Here is a 26703-nt window from a genome sequence, read left to right as displayed (position 1 = left end):
GCTTTAAAATGTTTTATTTCTTCTATGCATGGTTTATTATTCCCTTCACGAAATATACAGGCAACAAAAAACATTGTGGCATTTTCTTTATAGTTGAATGGTTAAATCCAAACCTAGTATGGGTACGGGGCTGTTCTTGACAGTCTTCTTCATTACTGATACATATCCACAGGCAACAGTATACACTTATATCTTCATTCTGATAGTAGAAGCTATATGCTTTTTAACTAACTCATTAATGTGGCAAATGTCTTAACTCAGGGCTGGTTCACACCAATATAGTCCAGTGCAATTTTATTCTGCATAAAAAAAACAAAAAACCCCCATGTACAGTGTTTGACTGTTCCGGTGCAGTCCCAAAAATCGAATATCTTGCATTTTTTCTGTATGGAACACAACAAAATGCATCATGTCCTCAATTGAGATGAAGAAAAAGAGGGAAAGAAACGCACCAAAACGTATCAAACTCCTCAAAAACATACATGCAGAAAGCACTACGGAACGCAGACATTGTGGTGTGCATCGGCCCTTAAGGCCTCATGCACACTGGACCTTTTTACAGCTGCTGTTTTTGGCGTCAGACATTTTTTTTCTGCAGCCAGTAAACTCCCCCAGCATGTTATCCTATGTGTCCATGCACACACAGGCTGTTATCAGCAGTTTTGACGGCGTTTTCTGGCTGTAAAAAAAAAACAGAACTAGTGGGTTTTAGTAGGCGTTTTTCAGCTGTAAAAACGATTTAATGCTGATAAAAGCTACAAGCTGAAAAACGCCAAATGCGGCTAGTCCACGTTTTTCAACGTTTTTGAGCCATAAGCATTTGTGGGAGTATAGTTTTGCTAAAAAATGCTACAGCTGAAAAAAGCTAAAAAAAGCTTCCTACTGATATTTTGGTAATGTCCAGTCTGCATGAGACTTTAAGCTTATCTGTGGTCAAAATGGAAAATCATATATTAATTTCAACGTTTATATTTCAATTATTGCTAACCTGCTATAAATCTGAACGATCTTGAATTTGTAAACTTCCTTTGAAAAGATACACACACACTTACTTCCTTGAATTCTGTGGCACATATTTACTATACTTTGCTGATCGGCATTGCTGTGTTGCAAAATGCACTGAGCCTGCCTTCTGAACTACAGGGGTGCTGAGAGGTGTTTCAGGGGGCAAATCAGTCCAGGAATCGCAGCTTGTAGGCAGCATGGTACCATTGGACATGTAGCCTTTAGAAATTGAAAGTAAATAGCAGACCAGAAGCTGCAAAGCATGTATCCTTGAAGTTGAAAGAGATGGCCTTCAGTGCAGACTTCACATCAGGAAAGGAGATTTTTTGAGAAATCTTTTTGTAGATTGTTAAAAATAACTATTTGTATTGCTATTGCAATGCTGATGTTAAAAATTAAAATTATATGCTGTGATCAAAGATTTCCTTTAAGTCATACAAATACTAGGGCAAATTTATCTGTAGCCTTCAATCCAACCAGTGTACACAAATCGAAGGTTTCTATGCAAATTCCATGTATATAGATTACTGTATTAACCCCTCCCCCAAGCCTTTTCAAGAAAGGTTTCAAAAGTAGGCAAACACTTTGAGTGCAAGTTGGATAACAGTTTGAAAAGTGACATCTGTTTTAAACGGTTTTAAGAATGGTCAGTTTGCAAATGTAAGCTTCAGGTAAATTGATAGGGGAATAGGACAGCAAGCCAACTCAACTTCAGGTACTAGTTGGAATGCTAAAATTGGCAGAATTGTGATCTATAGGTGTCTACCCCCTTCCTAGGCTCACACATTCTATCCTAGTCCCTCAAGCCCTGCTTCCACAGTCTCTGGTTCAAACTGAAAGCAAATTTCTCTTACGTCCTCCGACAGTCGCCGCCATCTTCATATTCGTCACAATGGGGTATTAGACTTTGCTCCGTAGGAGTAGCTAGGCAACAGAATATGTCAATATTAAAGCTTTTAACATATCCCCACTCCAGGGGGTGGTCCCCTCAGTCTATACCCTCCTGTTTCATACTTCAGTTTCAATGTCTAGCTTGTCAGGAGTAGCTGGATGTCTCTATGCTGGGGCATTTTGTCTCAGCCTTTCTCTATTCTTTTTTGATTTTTGTTTGAGTTTTTTCTCTCTTAGCTGTTATTTTGTCAGCGTTAGTCTTCTGATGAAGAGGATTCGTGCGGGCTGGGTCTCGGGCTGATCCCCCTGTTAGCAGGTTGTGTGTCAGTGGCTTCCCAGCCTGCCATCGAGCGTTCAGCCAGGTAACGCTCCTGGCACAATGAACGACCCATCCCTGTTCGGTGCAGGGATGCTATGGTGAGGTGGCTACCTCACTGGACGCTGTGCGGTTTCTCAACCCCATTTTTGCTGCGTCCTGGATGCGACTCTCCCTGTCACATGTGCAGTGGCTTGTTCGCCTGTGCGGGTCCCCCACACCATCTAGGAGGTAAGTGTATCTGTGTGGGGACCTCTCTGTCTGGGGGGGGTCAGTCTGGGACTGTTACCCTGCCTGTGTTCACACTGTTAAGTTCCCTATCTCTCTGGCTGCATGCTGTGGGCTGCGAGGCGGGGGGGATGTGCTGCACTATCTGTGTCAGACTGTGAATGTGTGAACGGCTGTGTGCTGTGGGGCATGTTTATATCATGTTTGGGGCACATTACAGCGACCGCTGCGGCGGTCCGCCATGTTTTAATACTGTGGTGTGTTTTCTTCACTGAGGTGGAGGAGCGGCGTTTTCGGCGCCAAACGGCGCCATTTTGGCAGCGCTCACTCCGGCCGCATGGTCTCACTGCGGGCGGCCATTTTCTTGTAGCCTTTCATAGAGCACCCTGTGTTGCATCGCTTCCTTTCCCTGGGCGCACCGATCGAAGCAGCAGCAGCGGTGGTCTTTACAGGTTTTTACCTCCCTGTCCCTATTTCCTTGCCTGAGTTGTTTTTTTTCTCCCTGTGGGGGTCAAAATTGTGCTAGTGTGTGTGTGCGGTGGGCAGCGCTCGCCACGTTTGTTTAAGGGGCTGTTAACCCTTTATTCTCCGGCATGGTATTGGGGCAATGGATTCTCAGGAAAGCAAATTTCCTACCACTTTGGTGGGTGACCAAGGGACTGCTGTTTCCCCCCCCGGGGGGGGGTTTTGGCTGCGGTTGTGGCTAACATTGCTGCTCAGGTGCAAATGCTTGTGGCTGCTCGATCCACAAAACGGCCCAGAGTTTCAATCTCCTCTGATTCAGAGGGTGATGGTGATGGGGCTGCTATAGCTGGGGTCTCCTTATCGGGGTCCCGTTCCTCCCTGGATCTTGTGGGGTCCGAGGTGGAGGCTGAGGTAGAAGGGGTGGATAATTCTCCCCCTGGCTCGCCTGAAGAGCTTGCACTCATGGATGAATTGATTGCTTTTATCAAGCAAGCACTGCGTTTACAGGATGAACCATGTCCTCCTGCTGCCCTGGCAGCTTATGGGATGCAGAAAAGACGCATGACATTGCAGGTCTTTCCTTGCACTGATGATTTTCAGTGCGCTGTTAAGGAACAATGGCGCAATGTACGCGAGCCCTTTGCTGTACCAAGTAGGTTCAGGCTGCGGTATCCTTTCACGCCCACTACTGATGAGCGGTGGTGTGTGCCACCTCCGGTGGATCACGCGGTGGCGGTTTTGAATAAGTCCACTGCGATTCCTGCAGAGGACACCCCGGTGTTCCGGGATGCTACGGACAGGAGGCTGGAGTCTCTTGCCCGTCATACTTACTCTATTACGGGTTCTATGCTAAAGGCTCTATTTGCTTCGCTTATGACAGCCCAGGCTGTCGCGAATTGGACGCAGGTACTCAGGCGCGTCCTGGTGGCTGATTCAGCCTCACCGGCGACGTTGGATATGGTGGATCAAGTCCATCAGGGTGTCATGTATTTGTGTGATGTGGACTTGGATATAGTACCGTTGGCTGCACGTGTACACTGTGTGGCGGTATTGTCTCGCCGCCTGGTTTGGTTGCAGTGTTGGTCTGTGGACCACTCTTCGCGCAAGATCTTAGCCAATCTGCCCTATGATGGATCTCGCCTTTTTGGAGAATCCTTGGATACACTGATAAAGGGGATCACGGGTGGTAAGAGCACGCTCTTGCCCCAATCCCGCAAGGCTAAGGTTGCTCATGGTAAGAAGCATGCTTCTTTTAGGCCCTCTCGGGGGTCCTTTCGTGCCTTTCGGGCGCACTATAAGGGCAAGCAGTTCAAAGGACAAGGCTCCCAAAAGAAGCCGTGGTCAGGTTACCAGAAGTCCAGCCAGTCCGGACCCGCTGCCCATAATGCGGCCTGCAGGGGCGCCCTCACCCAGTTCTGGGGTGGGGGGGACGCTTGCTCGGTTTTTCTTCAACCCTGGTTGGTCCGTGTTCGGGACAGGTGGGTTCAGAAAATCGTTCGTTCTGGCTACAAGATCGAGTTTTCTCTCTCGGCCGGAGAGCAGATTTTTTCCCTCAGGTGGTTCCGGTGCCTCATCGGGACAGATTTCGGGGGTTTTCTCTTCCAATCTGTTCACTGTGCCCAGGAAGGAGGGCAGGGTACGTCCAATTCTGGACTTACAGGCTCTGACCCGCTTTGTGCGGGTTCGCAAGTTCCGCATGGAATCCCTGTGGTCGGTGGTGGCCGCCCTGGTTCCGGGGGAATTCATGGCTTCCATAGACTTGAAGGATGCGTGCCTTCACATCCCGTTTTTCGAGGGTCACCAGAGGTACCTTCGATTCGCCATTGCGGAGGATCACTACCAATTCGTGGCGTTACCTTTTGGTCTCGCTTCGGCTCCACAGTTTTTCGCCAAGGTGCTTGTTGAGAGCCCAGGGCATCTCTGTCCTGGGGTATCTGGAAGATATTCTGGTTCGGTCTGCGACCAGCCAGGGTCTGGAGGAGGACCTGTCCATCACGATGCTGACTCTACAGGAGTTTGGTTGGACGATGATTTTCCAAAGTCGACGCTGTGTCCGTCGATTCGTCTTCCCTACCTGGGAATGATTCTGGACTCGGTCCGGGCGAAGATCTTCCTACCAGACGACAAACTCAGGACTCTTCAGGAAGACATCAGGTCCCTTAGGGACGCTCCGTGCTCGTCACTCCGGACGCACTTGAGATGTCTGGGATTGATGGTCTCGGCTTTCGAGGCGATTTCCCTTCGCCCAGTTTCACACGCGGGGTCTCCAAGCGGAGATCCTGTCCAGGTGGGACGGGCGACCGCAATCTCTGGATCTCCAGGTTTCGTTGGGCCATCGCACCAGGAGGGATCTTCTGTGGTGGCTCCAGTCCCCGGCGGTGTCGGGGGGCAAGTCTTTTCGTCCTCTCTCTTGGACGGTGGTCACCTCGGATGCCAGCCTGTCGGGCTGGGGTGGTGTTCTGGGCGTTCTGTCCGCCCAGGGAACTTGGTCGGAGGAGGTTTCCTCCCTTCCGATCAACATTCTGGAATTACGTGCGGTGAATCTCTGCCTTCAACGTTGGCCGGACGGGCTGCAGGGCTGTCCGGTTCGGGTGCTGACGGACAATGCCACGGCGGTGGCTTACGTCAATCGCCAAGGGGGCGCCAAGAGGGCCCGAGCGGCTCGGGAAGTGGCCGACATTTTGTCTTGGGCCGAGACACACGTCCCGGCGATATCGGCGGTTCACATTCCGGGGGTGGAGAACTGGCAGGCGGATTATATGAAGCCGACAGTCCCCGGACCAGGGGGTATGGTCCTTCCACCCGGATGTCTTCCAGATGTGGTGCGCGAAGTGGGGTCTTCCGGAGGTAGACCTGTTCGCGTCTCGTCTGAACAGCAAGGTGAAAAGGCTTCGTGGCAAGGCCGCGCGATCCTCGGGCAGACGCGTCGTGGCGCGTTGGTAGCTCCGTGGCATCAGTACCGACTGCTGTATGCGCTTTCACCGTTTTCAATGGCTGTCCAGGTTCCTTCGCAGGTTGAACTCGGAACCAGAACACAGTGTTTCTTGTGGCACCGGACTGGCCTCGCCGGTCCTGGTACGCAGACCTCGTGCATTTGGCGGTCGACGCCCCGTGGCGTCTGCCTCTTCGAGAAGATCTCCGGTCTCAAGGGCGGATATTCCATCCTGCTTTACAGTCGCTGGCTTTGACGGCCTGGCTGTTGAGACCGAGGTCCTGAGGGATAGGGGTTTCTCCCCTGAGGTCATTCACACTTTGATCGACGCGAGGAAATTTTCCTCGGGGAAGCTCTATTACCATACTTGGAAGGCCTATTTTACCTGGGGTGAGTCCAGGGGGTTTTCACCTCGCCCGTACTCGGTGTCCAGGGTGTTGTCCTTCCTTCGAAAGGGTGTTGCCAGCGTTTGGCGCTGGCTGCGATCAAGGGTCAGGTGTCTGCGATGGCCGTTATCTTTCAACGTCCTATGGCATCTAACTCCTTGGTTGGCACTTTTGTTCAGGGGCATCTGGTCCCTCCTAGGAGGGTGCCTCTGCCTCCTTGGGACTGGAATCTTGTTCTGTCCGTGTTACAACATGGTCCTTTTGAACGGATCAGGTAGATCTCGTTGTCTATGTTGTCCAAGAAGGTCACCTTTTTGGGTGGCGATCACTTCGGCTCGCTGAGTGTCGGAGCTGGCTGCTTGTCCTGCAGATGTTCGTATCTGGTCACTCACTTGGTTAAGGTGGTCTTGCGACCTAGCCCTTCTTTTTTTCCGAAGAGGGTTTCGGAATTTCACCTCAATGAGGACATTGTCTTGCCTTCGCCTTGCGCGAAGTCTAAGCATCCGAAGGAGGTGGAGTTGCACTCCTTGGATGTTGTTCGGGCGATTAGGATTTACCTACAATCGTCTGAATCTTTTCGCAAGTCGGATTCTTGTTTGTCCTTCCGGGGGTCCTCGGAAGGGCGTAGCGGCGTCGGCTTTTGCCGTCGCCAATTGGTTCAGACAGGCCATTGAACAGGCCTATGCTTTGCAGGGAAAAGTTTCCCCTATGCCTGTGAAGGCGCACTCTACTAGATCTCTGAGTACGTCTTGGGCCTGTCGTCATGGGGCTTCTGTGGCCCAGGTGTGTAGGGCGGCGACTTGGTCGACCGTGCACACCTTCACTCTATTCTACAGAGTGGAGTTTCAAGCATCGGCAGATGCTTCCTTTGGCCGCAAGGTTCTTAGTGCGGCGGTTCCTTAGGGTCCCTTGTTTTGGAACTTTGGGCTGTTTGGGATTTCTTTTTATCCCTGGGTTATTTGTTTTTTTCCTGGGTTATTGCTCCCGTTGAGCAAGTTTTTTCTCCTGTTGCCCAGCTGGTTTCCTTCCTTTGGTAAGGTTACTTTCTTTGATGTGGAGACTGCGTTGCCTTTAGGCGCGGCTGCGTTTCCCACCCCTCATGTTTGCACTGCTTTGGGACGTCCCCATTGTGACGAATATGAAGATGGCGGCGACTGTCGGAGGACGTAAGAGAAAACGGAATTTTTGTAAAATCTTACCTGTAAAATTCCTTTCTCTGAGTCCTCCGACAGTCGCCGCCCCCGCCCCTCTTTTGGGGTTTAGGTACTCTACTGCTATTCCACTGAAACTGAAGTATGAAACAGGAAGCAGGAGGGTATAGACTGAGGGGACCACCCCCTGGGGTGGGGATATGTTAAAAGCTTTAATATTGACATATTCTGTTGCCTAGCTACTCCTACGGAGCAAAGTCTAATACCCCATTGTGACGAATATGAAGATGGCGGCGACTGTCGGAGGACTCGGAGAAAGGAATTTTACAGGTAAGATTTTACAAAAATTCCGTTATTGCTTAGTATCTCTCAAGAACATTGGCACATAATGGAAGAAGCTGAGTAACCGTACATGCCTCTCAGCCATTATGCTGCATGAGTCTAAACATGCTACATATTTTCTACAGTCTGAAGCTTGAATCTTAAGTATTGTATCACAAGAGATATCGAAATAAACATTCACATGTTCTATCCTTAGACCAGATTAACACTTGAATATTCAAATGTTTTAATTCACACAAGATCCACATATTTTTTTTTAATTGTAAGTTTAGTGGGAAAAAAAATGAAATCATTTGTGGGCTTCTCTCCTGACACCTCATGAGGGTTTCCTCTGAGCTCCATTAACTTAAGCATGTAGTGTTTTTTAGTTTCACACAGAATTCTGTATATTGCATGCATGCTGTGAAATCTTTAACCTCTAATTTCTATAGAAAAAGAGAAAGTTGGCACCTGTGCATACTAGGATTTTTAAAAGTTCTTCATGGAAGACTTAATTTTTCTACCTAGGAGACCCTTACCTGGCTATATGCTTTCCTGATCTTTGCATATCTTACTCGTTTGTAATTGTTGGGCTTTGTCATAACTCACTGCCTTTTTGCTTGCATTCAAAGATGTTTTTTTTTAAAAAAAAGTTTAGAACATAGTGTTTTTGTAGATCTGTGTTTTTTATTTTGTTTTTTCTCTTCAGCAAGCAAGCGTTCCACTTCAGCATCAAATTTAAAGCAGGTAGACAGCGTTGTGAGTAAGCGATTGTCCTCTTCATCTGCCACTCTTCAGACTTCATCAGAAAAAGGTATTTTTTTTTTAGGATGGCTAACAATATTAATGCATACAAGCTTACCTTTTACTGTACTGCAATTTAGCCTTATTTTGCTATCATAAGAGTATGTTATGAAATATTTATCCATTCTGAAATTCTGACTATTTTTATTCTTATCTTTAATTTCTTCCTAAAACAAACCTAAAAGCTCTGACACCTCAGAATGCCTAATATTACCTTTATTAACCCCAGAACCTTCCTTCTTGTGCCTTTTTGGAATGGTTACTGGGCCAAAATGAGTCCAAAGCCTCTAATAGGGTGATATGATAGGTGATATCTCACAGGCTCTGATAGGTGATATCTAACATTTTAATTCTATAGAGGTCTTAAGGCTGCCATACATGGCTCAAATTTTAGCCAGTGTCTTATAAATTAGCTGAGGTTCAAGCCATTGGTGTTTCTCTGTGCCACCCAGCCCAACAAAAATCAATTCAATTGACTTGTCAAATTAGCCAGGTTGAAATGTTCAGCCGAACAGCACCCGCAGTTACTGTTCGAGTATTTTGACAGCCGTGGGCCAGCATTCGGAATACATTAGCTGAGAGAGGAGATTTGTCATCCCATGTTTTTTACTGTGGCTAGAGATATCTGTTTGATTCCTTACACTCAGCCTGCAAGCTGAATGAAGCTTATCTATATGTATGGCCAGCCTTAGGAATTAAGGAGTCCTAAGTGGATGTTTGCCGAGATGTACTTTTTGTATTTTTTAAATTATTATTACATTATTTTTACAGGTACTTTTATAGCGCTGACAAATTATGATTATGAAGCACTATATAACTATATATATATATATATATATATATATATATATATATATATATATATATTCACATCAGTCCCTGCCCTCAAGGAGCTTAGTCTAAGATCCATAACTCACATTCATACATATACATTACTGCCAGTTTAGGCCGGAACCAATAAACCTACCAGCATGTCTTTTAGAGTGTGGGAGAAAACCAGAGTGCCTGGAGGAAACCCACGCAGGCACAGGGAGAACATGCAAACTCCATGCAGGTAGTGCTGTGGTTGGGATTCAAACTGACAACCCTAGTGCTGCCAGGTGGAGGTACTAACCACTTGTGCCACTGTGCTGACAAAGGCTAACATGCCCCCTTTATGACACTGTGCACAGGTGATAACTGCTCCAATTGTGAAATTGCAATAACCCAACAGTTCACGGACAAGCCACAGCTTAAATGTAAACAAGTTTATAACCTCGAGGGTTCAATTTTAACACTTTAAATTCCAATATATGCTCCAGATAATTTGACAGACATGATGTATGGAATGTTCCTGGCTGGTAAAGGTTAAACAAAACAGGATTCATCCACCCTGTGTTATATGGTCTTTCTCAGTCTAAAGGGGGTTCTGATTTTCATTAAATTTTATTTTTTAATATTTTTACAGACCTATCAATTCTGTTCTGCAACACTCTCAGATCTACCTATTTTTTCCCTTTGTCCAGACTTGTTAACTTTTCATTTTTCACAGGTACCAAGCAGAGAAGTTCTTCATTAAGCAGACTGAGTAACAAAACTCCTCTCAGTCCACAGCCCTTCTTGCCTAGGGTTTCCAACCAGGACAATAAAGGTGCAGATTTTGGTTTATATACACTAACTTTATTGATTTTTCTGGCCAGCTCTAACCAGTTTAAGCTTTTTGTGGTTGCTGGCTAGGTAAATTACTTGCCAACTTCTAATATTGTAGAAACTAGTGAGAAAATATTGCCAGTTCCCAACTTTGTCATTTATAATCATTAAGAAGCTAGTGACTTTTTTCTCACAAGTATGTTTGCAAATATGGAATTATTTGGAAACCCTGCTGTAAGATTGGCACCTTTGTTGTGACCTTGTGGATACATGGTTCAAGCTTCTATGGGGAAAACAGTCTTTAAATACAAGTTGTTGTCAGGTAAAGTGCCTACCAAGCCCAACCAGAGCTTTAAAAAAAAAAAAAAAAAAAAATCCACCATTGCTGACCTCCTTTTAAATTTTCTAATAAGCCCAGCTCTGTTGTTTTGGACCAGGAGTTTTGACTTCACTTGCAGCATTTCTGTTCTGTAGGACAGAGATGGCCAGACAACAAGCATTTGGGGGGGGGGGGGGTAGGCCAGTAGTAGTGGGTGTGTAGTAGTATGGGTCCTGCACTCCACTCCTAATTTCAGATGACCAGACCATTTTTGCAAATCATTATTTATTACAGTTTCACTTACAGTTTTCAGAATGTGTAAAAAAAGGTTTTGCACTTGAATGCTTTTCTACAGAATTGCTTGAGGTTTTCATTAAGACACTCCTTGCTTGATACTGTGTCAAGTCCGTGTTGCTGGACTTGTGCTAGATTATCAATATGGAGAATTGAACACAATTTATGTGACACTGCAGCAAAGCAAGGACTGTCATAGAGCATAGGGCCTCTGAAATCAGGATTTTGAGAGTTATGGTATGTCTGCCCACACACAAAGAAGCGATACTTTTTTAGCAACCTGGATGATCAGACACAAGGCGGCAGAGTTATAGTTACATAGTTACATAGTAGGTGAGGTTGAATAAAGACAATAGTCCATCCAGTTCAACCTGTGTAGGCATGTGTGGCTGTAATCATCTCCCATACCCCTGAATGTTCTGATCCTTGAGATGTAAGTCTAAGAGTCTTTTGAAAGCCACCATACTACCCGCAGAAACCACCTCTTGTGGTAGAGAATTCCACAATCTTGTTGCCCTAACAGTAAAGAACCCCCCGCGTTGCCTGAGGTTAAAACGCTTCTCCTCTAATCGCATTGTATGCCCTCGAGTCCTCATGCAATCCCTTCGAATGAACAGCTTTTTTTCTAAGCTGGGATCCCCATTAAGATATTTATAAATTGCTATCATGTCCCCCCTCAGACGTCTCTTCTCCAGGGAGAATAAATCGAGCGATTGTAGACGCTCTTCATAGTCAAGGTCCTCCAATCCCCTAATTAGTTTAGTTGCCCTTCTCTGGACTCTCTCCAGCTCCAACACACCCCTCCTGAGGACTGGCGACCAGAACTGGACGGAATACTCCAGATGCGGTCGGACCAGAGTTTTATAAAGTGGAAGGATTATAGTCTTATCTCTGGAATGCATCCCTTTCTTTATGCATGCTAATATTCTGTTGGCTTTGGAAGCTGCCGCTTGACATTGCATGCTGTTTCCTAATCTATCATCAACCAATACTCCCAGATCCTTCTCCATTTTTGATTCCCCCAAGGGCTCCCCTCCTAACGTGTATTGTGATTTTATGTTTTTAGTCCCCAAGTGCAAAACCTTACACTTCTCCACGTTAAACCTCATTTGCCATGTCGTTGCCCACTCTGTTATTTTGTCCAGGTCATTCTGCAAGATATCTGCTTCATGTTGTGAAGTTATTGCCCTGCCCAATTTTGTGTCATCTGCAAAAACTGATATCGAACTACTGATCCCGACCTCAATGTTGTTTATGAATAAATTGAACAAGGTTGGTCCCAGGACTGAGCCTTGGGGGACCCCGCTTACCACCTCAGACCAGTCTGAGTATGCGCTGTTTATTACTACCCTTTGGACCCGCCTTTTTAGCCAGTTCCGTATCCAAGAGCAAACCCTGCTATCGATACCTGCAGACCTTATTTTATAAATTAAGCGCTGGTGGGGAACTGTATCAAACGCCTTAGCGAAATCCAAGTACACCACATCCACTGGTCTCCCCCTATCTAGCTCACAGCTCACCTCCTCGTAGAATGTAAGGAGATTGGTTTGACAAGAACGCCCATTTGTAAACCCGTGCTGATTACTGCTGATGATGTTGTTGTCCTTAGCAAACTCTACAATATAGTCCCTTATCATCCCCTCCAGAAGTTTACATACTACTGATGTCAAACTGACAGGCCTATAATTTCCCGGGATATGCCTCTGGCCCTTTTTGTATATTGGAATCACGTTAGCTTTCTTCCAATCCCCTGGTACATCTCCTGTCCTAATACTGTCAGCAAAGATCAGGAACAGTGGTCTCGATATAACTTTACTGAGTTCCTTGAGTACTCTCGGATGTATGCCATCCGGTCCTGGTGATTTGTTTGTGTTAAGTTTATCCAGCCTTTCCCTGATTTCCCCCTCTGTTAGCCATGGTGGCAAGTCCTGTTTATTACTACTAACCATACAGTCATGGTCAGTGTACCCCTCCTTTTCCTGTGTAAAGACTGACGAGAAAAAAGCATTTAGCACGGTTGCTTTTTCAGTGTCCTCTGTAACCATCCTCCCATCATTGTTAATTATGTGTGCAATATGCTCTGCCTTAGTTTTTTTGCTGTTGATATATTTAAAGAATTTCTTTGGGTTTTTTTTACTATCCTCCGCTATTTGTCTCTCAAAGTTGATTTTAGCCATCTTGATTTCTTGTTTACTTTTCTTATTTGCCTCCTTGTATTGCTCGAAAGCCGATACTGTGCCCTCTGATTTATACTTCTTGAAGGCCAATTTTTTCCCCCTAATAAGTTTTATGACGCTACAGTTTAGCCAGCCAGGTTTGGCTTTGTCTCTTCTAAATTTATTTCCCATAGGAATGCACTGCAAGATGCCTTTGCCTAATATGTTCCTAAAGCATTCCCATTTTTCCTCTGTGGTCAGGGATCCCAGGGTTTGGTCCCAGTTTACCTTTTCCATCATTGAGTACAATTTTGGAAAGTTTGCCCTTCTGAAGTTTAGGGTTCTTATGTTCCCCACTTGTCTTGTTATGTTGTTATTTACACTAAATGTGATCATCCTGTGATCGCTAGAGCCCAGGTTGTCCTGGACTCCTACCTCCGAGATTATGTCTGGGTCATTAGTGAGCAATAGATCCAGGACTGCGTTTTCTCTGGTGGGGGAATCCACCAACTGTGACATGTAATTATCCAGTAAGGTTTCCGTGAATAGGCGGGCCTTCTGTGAGTGTGCAGTCCCCTCTTCCCAGTCAATGTCAGGGTAATTGAAGTCCCCCAATACGATGACTGATCCCAATTTTGCCACTTTACCCATTAGTGCTAAAAATTCCAGCTCTACCTCCTCCCCTTGGTTAGGTGGCCTATAGCAAACCCCCACAATTACTTTCCCCTTTTCTCCTTCCCTATGGAGTTCAACCCACACAGATTCTAAATCCATGCTCATCCCATCCGTAATGTCACTCCTTTCTGTCACCTTTATATTGTTCTTGACATAGAGACATACCCCTCCCCCTCTTTTTCCTACCCTGTCCTTCCAGTACACCGAATACCCTTGGATATTGGCCAGCCAGTCATGTGAGGGGTCGAACCAAGTCTCTGTTATTCCCACAAGGTCTATGTCCTCCTCATGTACTAACATTTCCAACTCATCCATTTTATTAGCTAGGCTCCTGGCATTAGCATATACACCTCTTAGTTTTAAGGAAGTTAAGCGCAATTGGCGGTTATGTTTATTCCTGTTTGGTCTGAGGTTCTCCCGCACAGACCTGCCAATTGACCTTGTGGACCTACTGTCGCTGCTGACACTACAGCTGCCTTCAGTCCTCTGCTTCCTCCTGACTGACTCTACTTCTGAGCCCTCCCCCCCGTCTCCTAGTTTAAAAGCCCCTCCAACTTGGTGGCCATCTTTCTCCCCAAAAGAGCTATACCGTCCCCATTAAGGTGCAGCCCATCCTTACTAAAGAGCCGGTAGCCGACTGAGAAGTCAGCCCAGTTCTCCAGGAACCCAAACCCCTCCTTCCTACACCAATTCCTCAGCCACTTGTTAAGTTCCCTAATCTCCTTCTGCCTCTCCTGTGTGGCTCGAGGTACAGGCAGTATTTCAGAGAAAACCACCTTGGAGGTCCTTTTCCTCAATCTATTACCTAAGTCCCTGAAATCGTTCTTAAGGATCCTCCACCTACCTTTAACTTTGTCATTAGTGCCCACGTGCACCATGACCGCTGGGTCATCCCCAGCCCCGCACAACAATCTGTCTGCCAGATCTGCGATGTGCCGAACTCGGGCGCCCGGTAAACAGCAAACTGTTCGGTTCACGAGATCTTTTTTACAGATTTCCCTCTCTGTCCTCTTGATAATTGAGTCCCCCACTACCACAACCTTTCTAACCTTTCCTGAGTTACGGCCCCCCTTCTTCCTGGAGCCTTCCCTCCCCTGGCAGCTGGGGGAGGGTGCATGCTCCAGCTTTGCCACCCCTGAGCTGATATCCCCCTCAACCTGCAACTCGACAGATTTGTTAGGGTGTACCAACTCAGGATTGGCCTCCCTGGCTCTCCTCCCTCTACCCTTCCTAACAGTCACCCAGCTGCGTACCTCTGCTTCTTGCGTCTCCTCTGTTCCTCCCTCCTCTATGCTGGCCCCTACCAGCGCCTGATAGGTAATGTCCAAGCTCCTTTCCAGGTTGTTGATGCCACGCAGTGTTGCCACTGTGTTCTGTAGGTCCAGGATCTGGTCTACCAGAGCAACAAGTTGCTCACATCTTGCACAGCAGTATTCGCCCTCGAATGGTTCATCAAGGAACGCATACATGCAGCAAGAAGTGCACTGAGTGGCATCTGCAATCCTGTCGGACATTATTACCCACTACTCTATGGGGATAATGTTAACGACCTGCTCTTCCTTACCTACCCTACCTCTAACTTCCCTGGTACTAAACCTGGGGTACTCACCAGTCGCTAATATACTAACCAGTCGCTAAGATACTCACCAGTCGCAAAGATCCAACAGACGCAAGATACTCACCAGTCGCAAAGATCCAACAGACGCAAAGATACTCACCAGTCGCAAAGATCCAACAGACGCAAAGATACTCACCAGTCGCAACGATACTCACCAGTCGCAACGATACTCACTAACCGCAACGATACTCACCAGTCGCAAAGATCCAACAGACACAAGATACTCACCAGTCGCAAGGATACTCACCAGTCGCAAGGATACTCACCAGTCGCAAAGATACTCACCAGTCGCAAAGATACTCAAAGATACTCACCAGAGTTCATTTAGAGCCGATCAATACTGCCAGGAACTGTAAAAAATGTGCATCTTGCAGTGTTCAGGAATTTGGGGAGCCTGGCAGAAGTCCTCTAAAAGTATTTGTTTTTATTTGCAATCTTTTCAAAACCTTTTCTGGTACTTACTGGTTTATGCTCCTTGCACACTAGTTTTTTTTCTTTAAGCTTTTTCATTTTGCTGGGAAAATGCTAATAAATCTTTCCTAAAAACACTACTACAAAAAGCTATTACCAGCGTTTTTATCCAGCTTTTTTTCTTTAGCTTAAAAAAATGCTAGTGTGCATGGAGCCTTAAAGAGGAGTTCAAGCCTGGGGGGAAAAAAGTTAAGTCAGCAGCTATACTGTAGCGGCTTACTTTTAATATAAGGACACTTGCCTTTCCAGGGATCCTGCGATGTCGGCACCCGATCCGTCCATTGCCTCCAGGTGCAGGCACCGGCATCTTTACTAAGGGAAACAGGAAGTGAAGCCTTGAGGCTTCATACTCTGTTTCCTACTGTGCATGCACGAGTCGCGCTGCACTTTTTGAATGGTCCCGCTGTCTTCTGTTACTTTTATGTCTCCCAGAGGGCAGCAGGGGGGGAGAGGTGGGGTCAAAAATTGCAGAGATCGTCGCACAACGATTGCGGCCATCTTAAGCTGGATACACACTATCCAACTTTTGTTGGTATATTTCCTTCAGATTTACCTTTTCTATGTAGTGCAAGGGCCTGCCAGATTGCATACGAATTGAAAGTGTTTAGGTTTGACCTTCTATTATATGGTTTTGGTAAGTCTAATGGAAAAAGTCTTCAGAAAATCTTATAGTGTGTATGGCCCATTACTCAGAAGTTGGTACCTGAATTTGATGGGTATCCACTTCCCCCTCCCTCCTGAATGGGTGGAGCTCCGCTTTACCATTAAAGCTGACGTCCAGGCAAATGGCTAAATACACAGTGAAATTATCACTAAAGACCCTTTTTCTCTTTCGTTCATTGACGAACACATGTCCATATCTTTTTGACCCTTGGGTTTATGCTGCCCCCTACAGGAGTAGGACACTAGGCGGAAACAAAATTTGACTACGCCTATGAAGCAGTCCAAGGGGGTATACTCCCACTTCCTGCTATAGATCTTCATTTTTTTTTCTGCCTAGTCAGGAGTAAGGACCTAGTTTCTTGCTGGGATCTCTGGTCCTAGTATTTTTTTCCTTTTTTAGATGGAATTTGTTTCCTCTTTTATTATTTTCTGTTCCTGTGAGAACTACAATCAATTTGGTTCCTGTGAGAACTACATTCGACTGCTGGACTGGGCGACGGACTGGATATCTTAGATCCTTACGGTCTTTCCAGTCTGGCCAGTGAGCGCGACCCGACCTTAGCTCCGCGCTAGGTTGGCCGCGACATAGCCCCACTGGACCGGGGCTGGCCAGCGAGTTAAAAGGCCTCGCGAGGACGCATAGCCCTGGTCACGACCTGAGTCGCATCGTACCTCTGGCAAGCAACACCCCCGTTCCAAGATGGTGCCTTGGTCTGCCTGGAGTGGTGCCTACCCAGTTATAGTGTGGTAAGTAGTGTCCCCCCTTTCCCTTGGGGGTCTTTCAGGGTGGACGCGGGCCCCTCCCTGGGATTGTCGGACCCCCGGGTTCCCCCCAGCCCCTCTAAACAGTCACTGTGGGTCTTTTGTTTTATTACCAGCAGGCGTGCACCTCACGTGGCCTGATCGGGTTCAAAATTTAGGCTGCTGCTGACGGACTAAGCTGTCTGAGCTACTGACCAAGCTGTCCGAGGTGCTGAAGCTGACAGAGCTGCTGCCCCCCCCCCCCCCCCCCGCTACCCGGGGTGGTTCGCCCTGGGGCTCGCGTCCTGGCAGCTGGGCACCCTCAAAAATTTAGGTCGCGGCCTACTGGACCACGCTGCCGCTTTGGGCTTTTAGCTGAAGCCCCCAACTCTCTCCCTGGGCATCTGCCGGACTGGGAATCCGGGCAAATTCGACTGTGCCTCCAAAGAAATTTAGGCCCTGGCCTGCGACCTGCTGGGCCATATGGTCAGCCTGGTGCCTCCTTTGAACCGGGGGGAGCTGTTTTTAATGACAGTTTAGCAGCCATTTTTTGTGTGGGCGAGGGTACCCTGCCAGTGCGTCCGCGTCATGGCGAGCAGACCCCCCATCGCCCCCTTTCAAAGGGACTATTATGTCCTCTGTGGAGGGCGATCCTCTTGCTTTTTTGCGGGGTCTAATAGGTGGTCCTTTCTTGGACCTTTGGCCAGCGTCTCCTTGTGGGACTGAGGTCGGCGGCCTCCCATGCTTGTTAGCTTTTCTGGGTAAGCTTAATATATAGTGACGCTACTGGGTTTTGTGTCCACGGAATTGGAGTGCTCTGATAGTGAGGAAAATTACTCTTTTACCGCATATGCACATGAAAAAGCACTGGTGGATGCACGGTTTGCATCAGTGCTAGAATTTTTAAACATGGGGGGATGCTGCGTCAGAGGCGCCCGTCCCCTTGGTGCCTGCAGATCCTCTAAAGCTGCAAAGATTTTACCGCCTACTGTTAAAAAATTGTCACGAGTCAGTGGAGTTGTCTTAAACGCTATAGGGTGGTGCCTAAGTGTTTTGATAGATGGTATCCCTTGAGGAGTCTCTGTTGAATAATTGGGCAGTTCCAGCTGTGGTGGACTCTCAGGTCTCCAAGCTGAATAAATCCACCCTAATTCCTGTGGAGGAGTCTCCGGTCTTTATAAGATCCTTTTGATAGGGGAGCCGAGACTTTGGTCCGCCACATGTTAAACTGTGGATGGTTCGGTTCTTAGGGCAGTGTTCACCATAGCATTGGTGTCCCAGACTTTAACAAAGTGGGCAAAGCTTTTGCGCCAGGATCTGGAGGGGAAACGCTTCTCTGCTTTTACGGAGCTGGCGGACCAGTTGGTCCAGGTGTTGCTGTCCTTCTGTGAGGTCTCTCTGGGTGCGACTCCCTTAGTCTCTAGGCTGTCTGTGACAGCAGTGGTCCTTCGGCGCAGGATATGGCTGAAATGCTTGTCTGCGGACCAGACTTCCAAGAAGGCCTTATCTGATCTTCCCTTTGTGGGGGATCACCTGTTAAGATCCTCCCTGCATGATATCATTAACCAGGATTTCAAGACAAGGGATCCAAGTCTGTGAGAACGTCCTCTGGAGGTTCCAATAGGACCTGGTCTGGTAAGCCGAGAGCGGGTCCTTCCGGACCCGTGGACCTCCCTGATTGAAGACAAGTGGGTCCACAAGCTAATTCGGTCCGGCTACAAGATCGAGTTTTGGGCTTATCCTCCAGAGAGGCTTTTTCCTTCCTACCTTTATCCCCAGACCGCCTGTGAGGTCTCTTTGGGGCGATGCAAAACTTGCTACTACAAGGGGTGATTGTTCTGGTCTCAGAATCTGAACATTTTTTTTTTTTTCATGAGTTTTATTCAACCAGGTTTACAGGTCCCAGGAAGGAAAGCAAGCTACGTCCAATATTGGGCCTCAAAGCTCTGAACCGCTTGCGCAGGTACAGATGTTCTAAATGGAGTTCATTCGTACGGTAGTGGAATCCCTACATCAGGGGGATCTTCTGGCCTCTACCCACATCAAGGTCGCTTACCTTCATATTCCAATATATGTCGGTCATACGCGCCTCCTCCATTTGCTGTGGGTGAGGAGCATTATCCAGAAGTCTTGCCTCGGCTCCTCGGGTCTTCACAAAGTGTTGGCCCCGGTGTTGGCATTTTTGCACCAGCGGGGGATTGCGGTACTGTAGTACCTGGTTGATCATCTTCTCCCAGCAGAGTCTGCGACTGCTCTGACAGACAACCGGGAGATTACTGTGGGGACTCTGCAGGAGTTTGGTTGGAAATTAAATTTCCAGGTATTGGCTCTAGTTTCGTCCACCTAGTTGGACTATCTGGGTCTGCTCTGGACTCTGCCTCAGCCAGGGTGTTCCTCCCATGGGACAAGCTCCAAAATCTGCAGGATGAATTTGGCTCCTGTTGTTCAGAAGTCTGTCATCTTTCAGGACTGGTACGGTTCCGTTTGCACTGTTCCGCATGAGACCTCTGCAAACAGAGATTCTTGCAATGTGGTGCAAGAATCCACAGTCTCTAGACAATCCTATCCTGTTGAGCTGGGGTACAAGAGGGTCTCTATTCGTTGGCTTTGCTCTCCATTGCTTTGACAGGGAAAATCTTCCTTCCCCCTTTACTGGACGGTGTTCACCATGGATGCCAGCCTGTCCGAGTGGGGTGGCGTTTTTGACACGTATTGTGCCCAGGGGGTCTGGACTCTGGAAGAATCTGGACTACCAATCGATATAATGGATATTTCCTCCAGAGGTGTTTCATCAGTTGTGTCCCCGGTGGGGAACACCCGAGGCAGTCCTATTGGTCTCTTGTCTCAGGAAGGTGCTTAGGTTTGTGGCACGGTCTAGGGATCCTCTGGCCGATGCCACAGATGCACTGGTTGCTCCTTTGGGACCAGTATCATCTGCTATACATCTTTCCTCTTCTAGAACTTCTGCCAAGATTCCTGCGTAGGCTCGAGGCAGAAGGGATTACGACCATGCTAGTGGCTCCAGACTGGCTGCGCTGGTCTTGGTACGCAGATCTGATACAGTTATTCGCTCATGCTTCTTGGAGACTTCCTCTTAGAAGAGATATGTTGGCCCAAGGGATATGTAAGGCCTTTCTTGCCTTACAGTCGCTGGCCTAACAGCTTGGCTTTCGGAAGCCTGGTGCTGAAGGATAGAGGGTTGTCTGAATCGGTGATTCCCACGCTGCTACAAACTAGTAAATCTACTTATAAGAAGATTTACCATCGAATTTGAAGAGCGTACTTTGCAAGTGTGAATCTCTTGGGGTTCACCCCCGCTCCCTTTTGGTGACTTGGAGTTCGGCTTTCCTCCAACTTGGTGTTAAGCAGCGTCTGGCTTTGGGTACCATCAAGGGCCAGGTTTGGCCTTGGGGTTTTCTTTTAACGTCCTTTGGCTACGCATTCTTTGGTTCATACCTTTGTTCAGGGGGTTTGGAGCTGACAGCTTTGTCTTGTCATTCACCTTACTTGGTGGTTTACGGAAATAAAATGGTGCTTTTGTCCCTGCCAGTTCCTTTTTAAGGTTGTTTCTGGTTTCCATTTAAATGAGGACATTATGTTGCCTTCCTTGTGCCCTATGCCTAAGCACCCTAAAGAGATTGCCTGAACCACATCTAAAGAATGTAAGGCAATCAGGGTGTACCTGGCGGGGAGTAAGTCGTTCCGAAAATCGGATTCCCTGTTTAACCTTACGGATGGACCCCATAAGGTGCTGGCCGCGTCTGCTGCGACCATTTCCAGATGGATCAGGCAGGCAGTGTTTCAGGCCTATTCCATTGAGGGTCAGGATCCTCCTTTCCCTGTGAAGGCGCATTCTACGAGGGCGCTTAGTGCCTCTTGGACCTTCGGTTGTCAGGCGTCAGTGGTGCAGGTTTGCAGGGCGGCCACCTGGTCGTCCGTGCACACAATCAAGAAATTTTATAAGATGGATGTGTTGGCATCTGCAGATGCTGTCTTTGGCCGCAAGGTTTTGCAGGCTTCTGTTGGTGAGGATTAGTCCTCTTTAAGGATGTATTTTTTTTGTCAGGTTAGCTCCAGTTGTTTCCTGGTTGAGCTCCTGTTTTATCTGGTTGGCTATGTTTAGCCTTTGGAAAGTATGCTTATTGCTGTGTTCTTCCCACCCCTCATGTTGACACTGCTTTGGGACCTCCCAAGGGTCAAGAAGATATGAAGCTGTGTCCGTGAATAAACGAAAGAGAACTGGATTTTTATCTTACTGTAAAATCCTTTTCTCTGATGATCATTGATGGACACAGCACCCACCCCTCTATTGAGTTGGGTTATATGTTCTTCTGACACTGCTTGTTACAAAACTGAAGACCTATAGCAGGAAGTGGGAATATACCCCCTGGGACTGCCCTATAGTCATCGTAGTCAAACCTTTTATCCGCCTAGTGTTCTACTCCTGTAGGGGCAGCATAAACCCAAGGGTCAAGAACATACGGAGCTGTGTCCGTCAATGAACAACAGAGAAAAGGATTTTACGGTAAGACAAAAATCCATTTTTTTTTTTTTTATCAGTTTTTAAAAGACTCTTGGATATACATCTCAAGGATAAAAACATTCAGGGGTATGGGAAATTATTCACACCGACACAGGTTGAACTTGGATGGACTATTGTCTTTATTCAACCTCAACTACTATGTAACTTGTTAGCTTTTTATTACTACCTCTGCCCCCTTTACGGAGATTTTGCCCTTTCTATTCCCCCTGTTTATCATTATCCAAATTCTTGGTTATTCTCACAACAGTAATAGTGGCAATCTTCCATTGGAGACACTAGTTCTGGTGACCTGGGGGCCCCAAGTGTTTCCTTTTTATCTTTAAGGATTTTCTCTCCCTTCCGGTTTTGGTTATGGTACAGGAAGTGAAGGAAAAGCTCCCCAGTGGGACACAGATGGCACAAAAAAAAACTGACGGGATATAACCCTCCCTTACTTTATCCAAAATTGAAAAAATAATTTTTTTCTATAATTCTACTTTAAAATGCATAAATTGCAAGTGTTTTTTTTTTTTTTTTAATTGTATTGTGGGTAGCAAAGAAAATTATGTACATGAGCAAAATATAAACAGGGCGGCATATAAAAGGGTAATACTTGAAGTTCCAAAGCAGAAGAGTACAGCAAATTATATAGTTGTTCTATCACAGACTATGAGATGGCAATAGTATACAACACTATCAGTAGAAACTTAGTTTGTACCAGAAAATACCTATTTGAACATCTTTCATAATTATAGGTGAAGAGCGTAAAATACCAACTGCAGCCAAATAGTGGCTATTTGCCTAGCCACCAAGAAATATATAAATTGGGAAACTTGGTATATAATATGGATCAATACTTTGACATGGGGACGGCCAGTGTATGGGGAGTCAGCATGTTAAATGTTAAAAGGAGTTTGGCCCTACCAGAGAGCAGAGCTGTTTTTAAAAACAGGACATTTAAAGCAGACTGATAAGCCCATCCCTCTGCTCACACCACTTCTCTCATTGTAGCATGTTCCTTGTCAGAAAATAGGCATGCAGCATGCCTGATTTGCTCCTTGTACTACCCCTACCACTCTTTACCTGTCTAAATACTGCCATACAGGGAACTATAAGGAATTGGTACTACAAAATGTAGCTACTTACTAGTCCCTTTTTAAAATGGTTATGATTTATGTCTAATGCATACCTGTAGTAATGTTTTTATTTCCATAAAGTTCAGCTTTTAGTTTTTGTATCCTCAACAAAATATGTTTTACTTTCAGCTTGTGAAGTAGAATAGTAATGCCAGTTCTAGAAGTGATCAGCACTCTTTATAATTACAATAATTTAAATGGCATTGTCCACTCAGTGAGTCCATTCTGCTTTTCCAGTTAAAGACTTTTAGAAAACCCTTTTAGGGGCTGCTGGCTTGTGGCATTCTTATGTTTGTGTGTTGGAGAGTAACCATGTACATCTGTGAGACTGCTACCTAGTGGACACAGAGATTGGCACAGGCTGTAAAGGGCCTTTTGAACTGGTATTTTATTTGGCAGAAAAGGGACACAAGTGACATATCACAAGTACGCCTGTTTCATTGGTCATTTCTGAAATTGCCACTCTACTAGTTTTTTTTTTTTTTTTTTTGTTAATCATGTTTTAGTGTGAAAATCTGTATTTTATTGATTTGACATTTAGGTGGAGCAGCCCAGAAGAGAAGCTCTTCACTCAGCAGATTGAATAATAAAAAATCTTCTTCACTTGTAGAGGGTGTGAAGAAGGAAGAAAACTCAGGTGTCTGTTTAATCAGATATATGTGTGCTTAGCACGGCTTCAGACTGACAACCGCTCACCACATTCCAGCGCGCAGAGTACAATCTGCTCGATGGGATTTATCCAAGCGCAAACATTGTGTAAAACGACACAATATGGTTGGATTACTAAAATTGAAGAGTGCAAAATCTGGTGCAGCTGTGCATGGTAGCCAATTGGATTCTAATTTCAGCTTGTTTAACCACTTGCCTACTGTGCACTTAAACACCCTTCCCATCCAGGCCAATTTTCAGCTTTCAGCGCTGTCACACTTTGACTGACAATTGCGCGGTCATGCTACACTGTACCCATATGAAATTTTTATCATTTTTTTCACACAAATAGAGCTTTCTTTTGGTGGTATGTAATCACCTCTGGGTTTTTTATTTTTTACAAAAAAAAAAAAGAATAAAGACAGAAAATTTTGAAAAAAAAAAAAGTTTTTCTTATTTTCTGCGAGTAAATTTTGAAAATAAATTTTTCTCCTTCACTGATGTGCGCTGATGAGGCGGCACTGATAGGCTGCACTGATGGGCACTGATGAGGTGGCACTTATGGGCACTGATGAGGTGGCACTTATGGGCACTGATGAGGAGGTACTAATATGCCGCACTGATGAGCACTGATGGGCGGCATTGATAGGCGGCACTGAGAGGCGGCACTGATGAGCACTGAGAGGTGGCACTGCTGGGCACTGAGGTGGCACTGCTGGGCACTGAGAGGTGGCACTGCTGGGCACTGAGAGGTGGCACTGCTGGGCACTGAGAGGTGGCACTGCTGGGCACTGAGAGGTGGCACTGCTGGGCACTGAGGCGGCACTGATGGGCACTGATAGGCGGCACTGATGGGCACTGGCGGATGGCACTGGACACTGATGGGTGGCACTGATGAGCAGCACCATCAGTGCCCACACTCAGTGCCCATAGTGCTGCCAGTCAGTGCTCATCAGTGCCTAGATGAGCAGGCACTGATGGGCACTGACTAGCAGCACTATGGGCACTGATTGTGGGCATTGATGGGGGGCACTGATGGCGGGCACTGTGGGCACTGATGGGGGGGCACTGTGTGTGTGTTTTTCCCTTCAGTAATCAGGGCACTGGTGATCGGTGCCCTGATTACATTCTCCTGTGTCCCCGGCGCTGTGAGGCTCCCCCTCCTTCCTCACACTGCAGCCTCCGTGTGAGGAAGGAGCGCCGGCGATGAGAGATGATCTCATATGTTTACATATGAGATCATCGCTCATTGGACGGCCCGATCACGTGGTGAATGGCCGCTGTGATTGGCCATTCACCACGATCTGTGATCGCCCGTGTCCAAGGGACACGGCCGACACAGATTTTCCCCGCAGCGCGCTCGCGGGAGCGCGCGGGGGGCGTGTCACTGGGAGGCCGTTTAAAAACGGCCTCCCGAAAATTTGAGTCCGCGCTGCAGCCGTATATAGGCTGTAGCGCGGATGGGAAGAAGTTAATCAAGCTTTGCCGGAAAAAAACTGGAAGCTGGTTTTTATGCAGAGCTGCACAAAATTTTGCACTCTCCAGGTTTAGTTAATTAACCCCAACGTGTAATAATGGCTCCTCTTGTACTCTCTTCAGTTTTTTCTATTTAAAGTCACACATTGCGAAATGAGAATGCATCATTCATAAATAATGGTTTTCTCTTGAAATTAATAGGAGCTCTGTGCCAAAGTTTAAGTATGAATACACATATGACATAAGATTTCATTAAAAAGACCCGATTAATGTGCTTTAAAATTCTACCACTCTAAGCATGGATTAATTCACATGATGAGCAGATGTCATCTGCAGGCAGATCTGTCAGTCTGTAGCCAGCAAAACTTGTGTCATGTATTGCTATAGTCTTCTAACAAAAAATAGTTTGCTTAAAGCCAGTTATGTAATTGCTTGCCGCTATATAAATCCTCCTGTCAAATTTACACCACAGAACTAACCTGTACAATTCAATTTCTTACACAGGACCCTGTTGGATTTAATTATGCATTTTTTCTATAAATCTGCTCTAGTCGTTGTCCTCTAACATTCTAACAATTGTTTTTCTTTTAGCGAGGTCTTAACCAGAATATTCAATGGTCCTAATTTTTTTTTTTTTTTTTAACTGCATGATTAACTCCCCAAAGGATGTTATTGTACACAGTTAATTTTTAAGTACTTAATCTTGTGAAAAGTTTGTATTGAAATATGACATGTTGACTAGTAACATTGGCTCTTTCAGATAAGTTCTCTCTAAATATGTTATCTTTCTTGCTTTCTTTCCACTTTTAATGCCATTTTCTCTTGGTGCTTGATGCTTTTGATCCCATTTCTGTATTTTCTCTTTATTGGATTGTACATGTTCGTGACAACGCCCATTTGGTTTGTTTATTTAGCTCATCGCCCCCAGACCAGTCCTTTGGATAGTAGTTTAATCAGTCGCCTCCTCGCCCCCACTCAGTCTTCCCTAGCTAGGAGTAAGAGTGCTGCCACATTATCAGCTGATGGAAAAGATTTGCCAGGTAACTCCAGTAGTGTGGTAATTGCAGGAGCATCTTCCCGCCTGAGTGCTCCACATTACTATGTAATTTTGGAGATCTGTATCCTGTAGCATGCAGCATCATGGAGAATGCCCCAACACTGCATTTTAATACTAATTTTTGAAACCTTATTGCTCACATAACTATGGTATCCTTTATTTTGATGATTTGATCAGCTTCAGAATTAATAGGGAGCTGAAAATTCTGTTTGGCAGTAGTAACAATGGCGCGCCCTCCCCCCCCCCCCCCCCCTCCCCACAAATGATCGTTCAGAAAAATAACACATCTGGTGTTAGCCCTTTCAGATTTTGTTTCCCAGTGAAATCTGGTGTGCCCTTGCAACCATTAAGTAGTTTTAAATGAGAACCCTTGTATTTCATCGGTTGGACTTTAGTCCAAGTAGTGTAAGCAGAAGGTTAGAGCGTTAATGGCTCTCCATGTTACTACAGCCCCACTTGGTTAGTGTTTATTTTTTTTTATAATTGTTTTATTTTAGTAAAAAAAAAAGTGTAACATTGGTCATCAATTTGAGCTTGTATGCACATAGTAGTTCAGTTTTGTGCATCTACTCAAATCAGAAATTGTATCATGCCACATCTAAACATGGTATTCTTCATCTTTTTTTTTTTTTTTCAAAATCATTCCACTTTATTCTAAAATATTGGGTCTCTTTACTAATCTGGAAACTTTTAAACAGATCTAAATATTCTGTTTTTAATTTTTTTACAATACATTGATTTATATATTGAAAATATTTAAGGGAGACAGTTGTGTCCACAAGCCAAAAGTACATTCTGA

At 46.0% G+C, this 26703-nt stretch overlaps 1 protein-coding gene across 1 annotated transcript in view; it reads left to right on the top strand.

The window, feature by feature from the left end:
• The window catches only part of MAP7D3 (MAP7 domain containing 3), a gene marked incomplete at both ends in the record, with an annotated part of 267062 nt that overhangs the window by 121315 nt on the left and 119044 nt on the right, over positions 1 to 26703 (top strand). The window contains 4 exon segments of the mRNA XM_082264163.1: positions 8405 to 8509; positions 10031 to 10129; positions 23265 to 23360; positions 25762 to 25887. Coding sequence (XP_082120289.1) covers positions 8405 to 8509; positions 10031 to 10129; positions 23265 to 23360; positions 25762 to 25887 — 426 coding nt within the window.

This window comes from Pelophylax lessonae (assembly GCF_965119305.1).
Source record: "Pelophylax lessonae genome assembly, chromosome: 7".
Classification (NCBI taxonomy): Eukaryota; Metazoa; Chordata; class Amphibia; order Anura; family Ranidae; genus Pelophylax; species Pelophylax lessonae.
The sequence above is the reverse complement of the archived record's forward strand: the minus strand, read 5'-3'. Positions and strand labels throughout refer to the sequence as shown.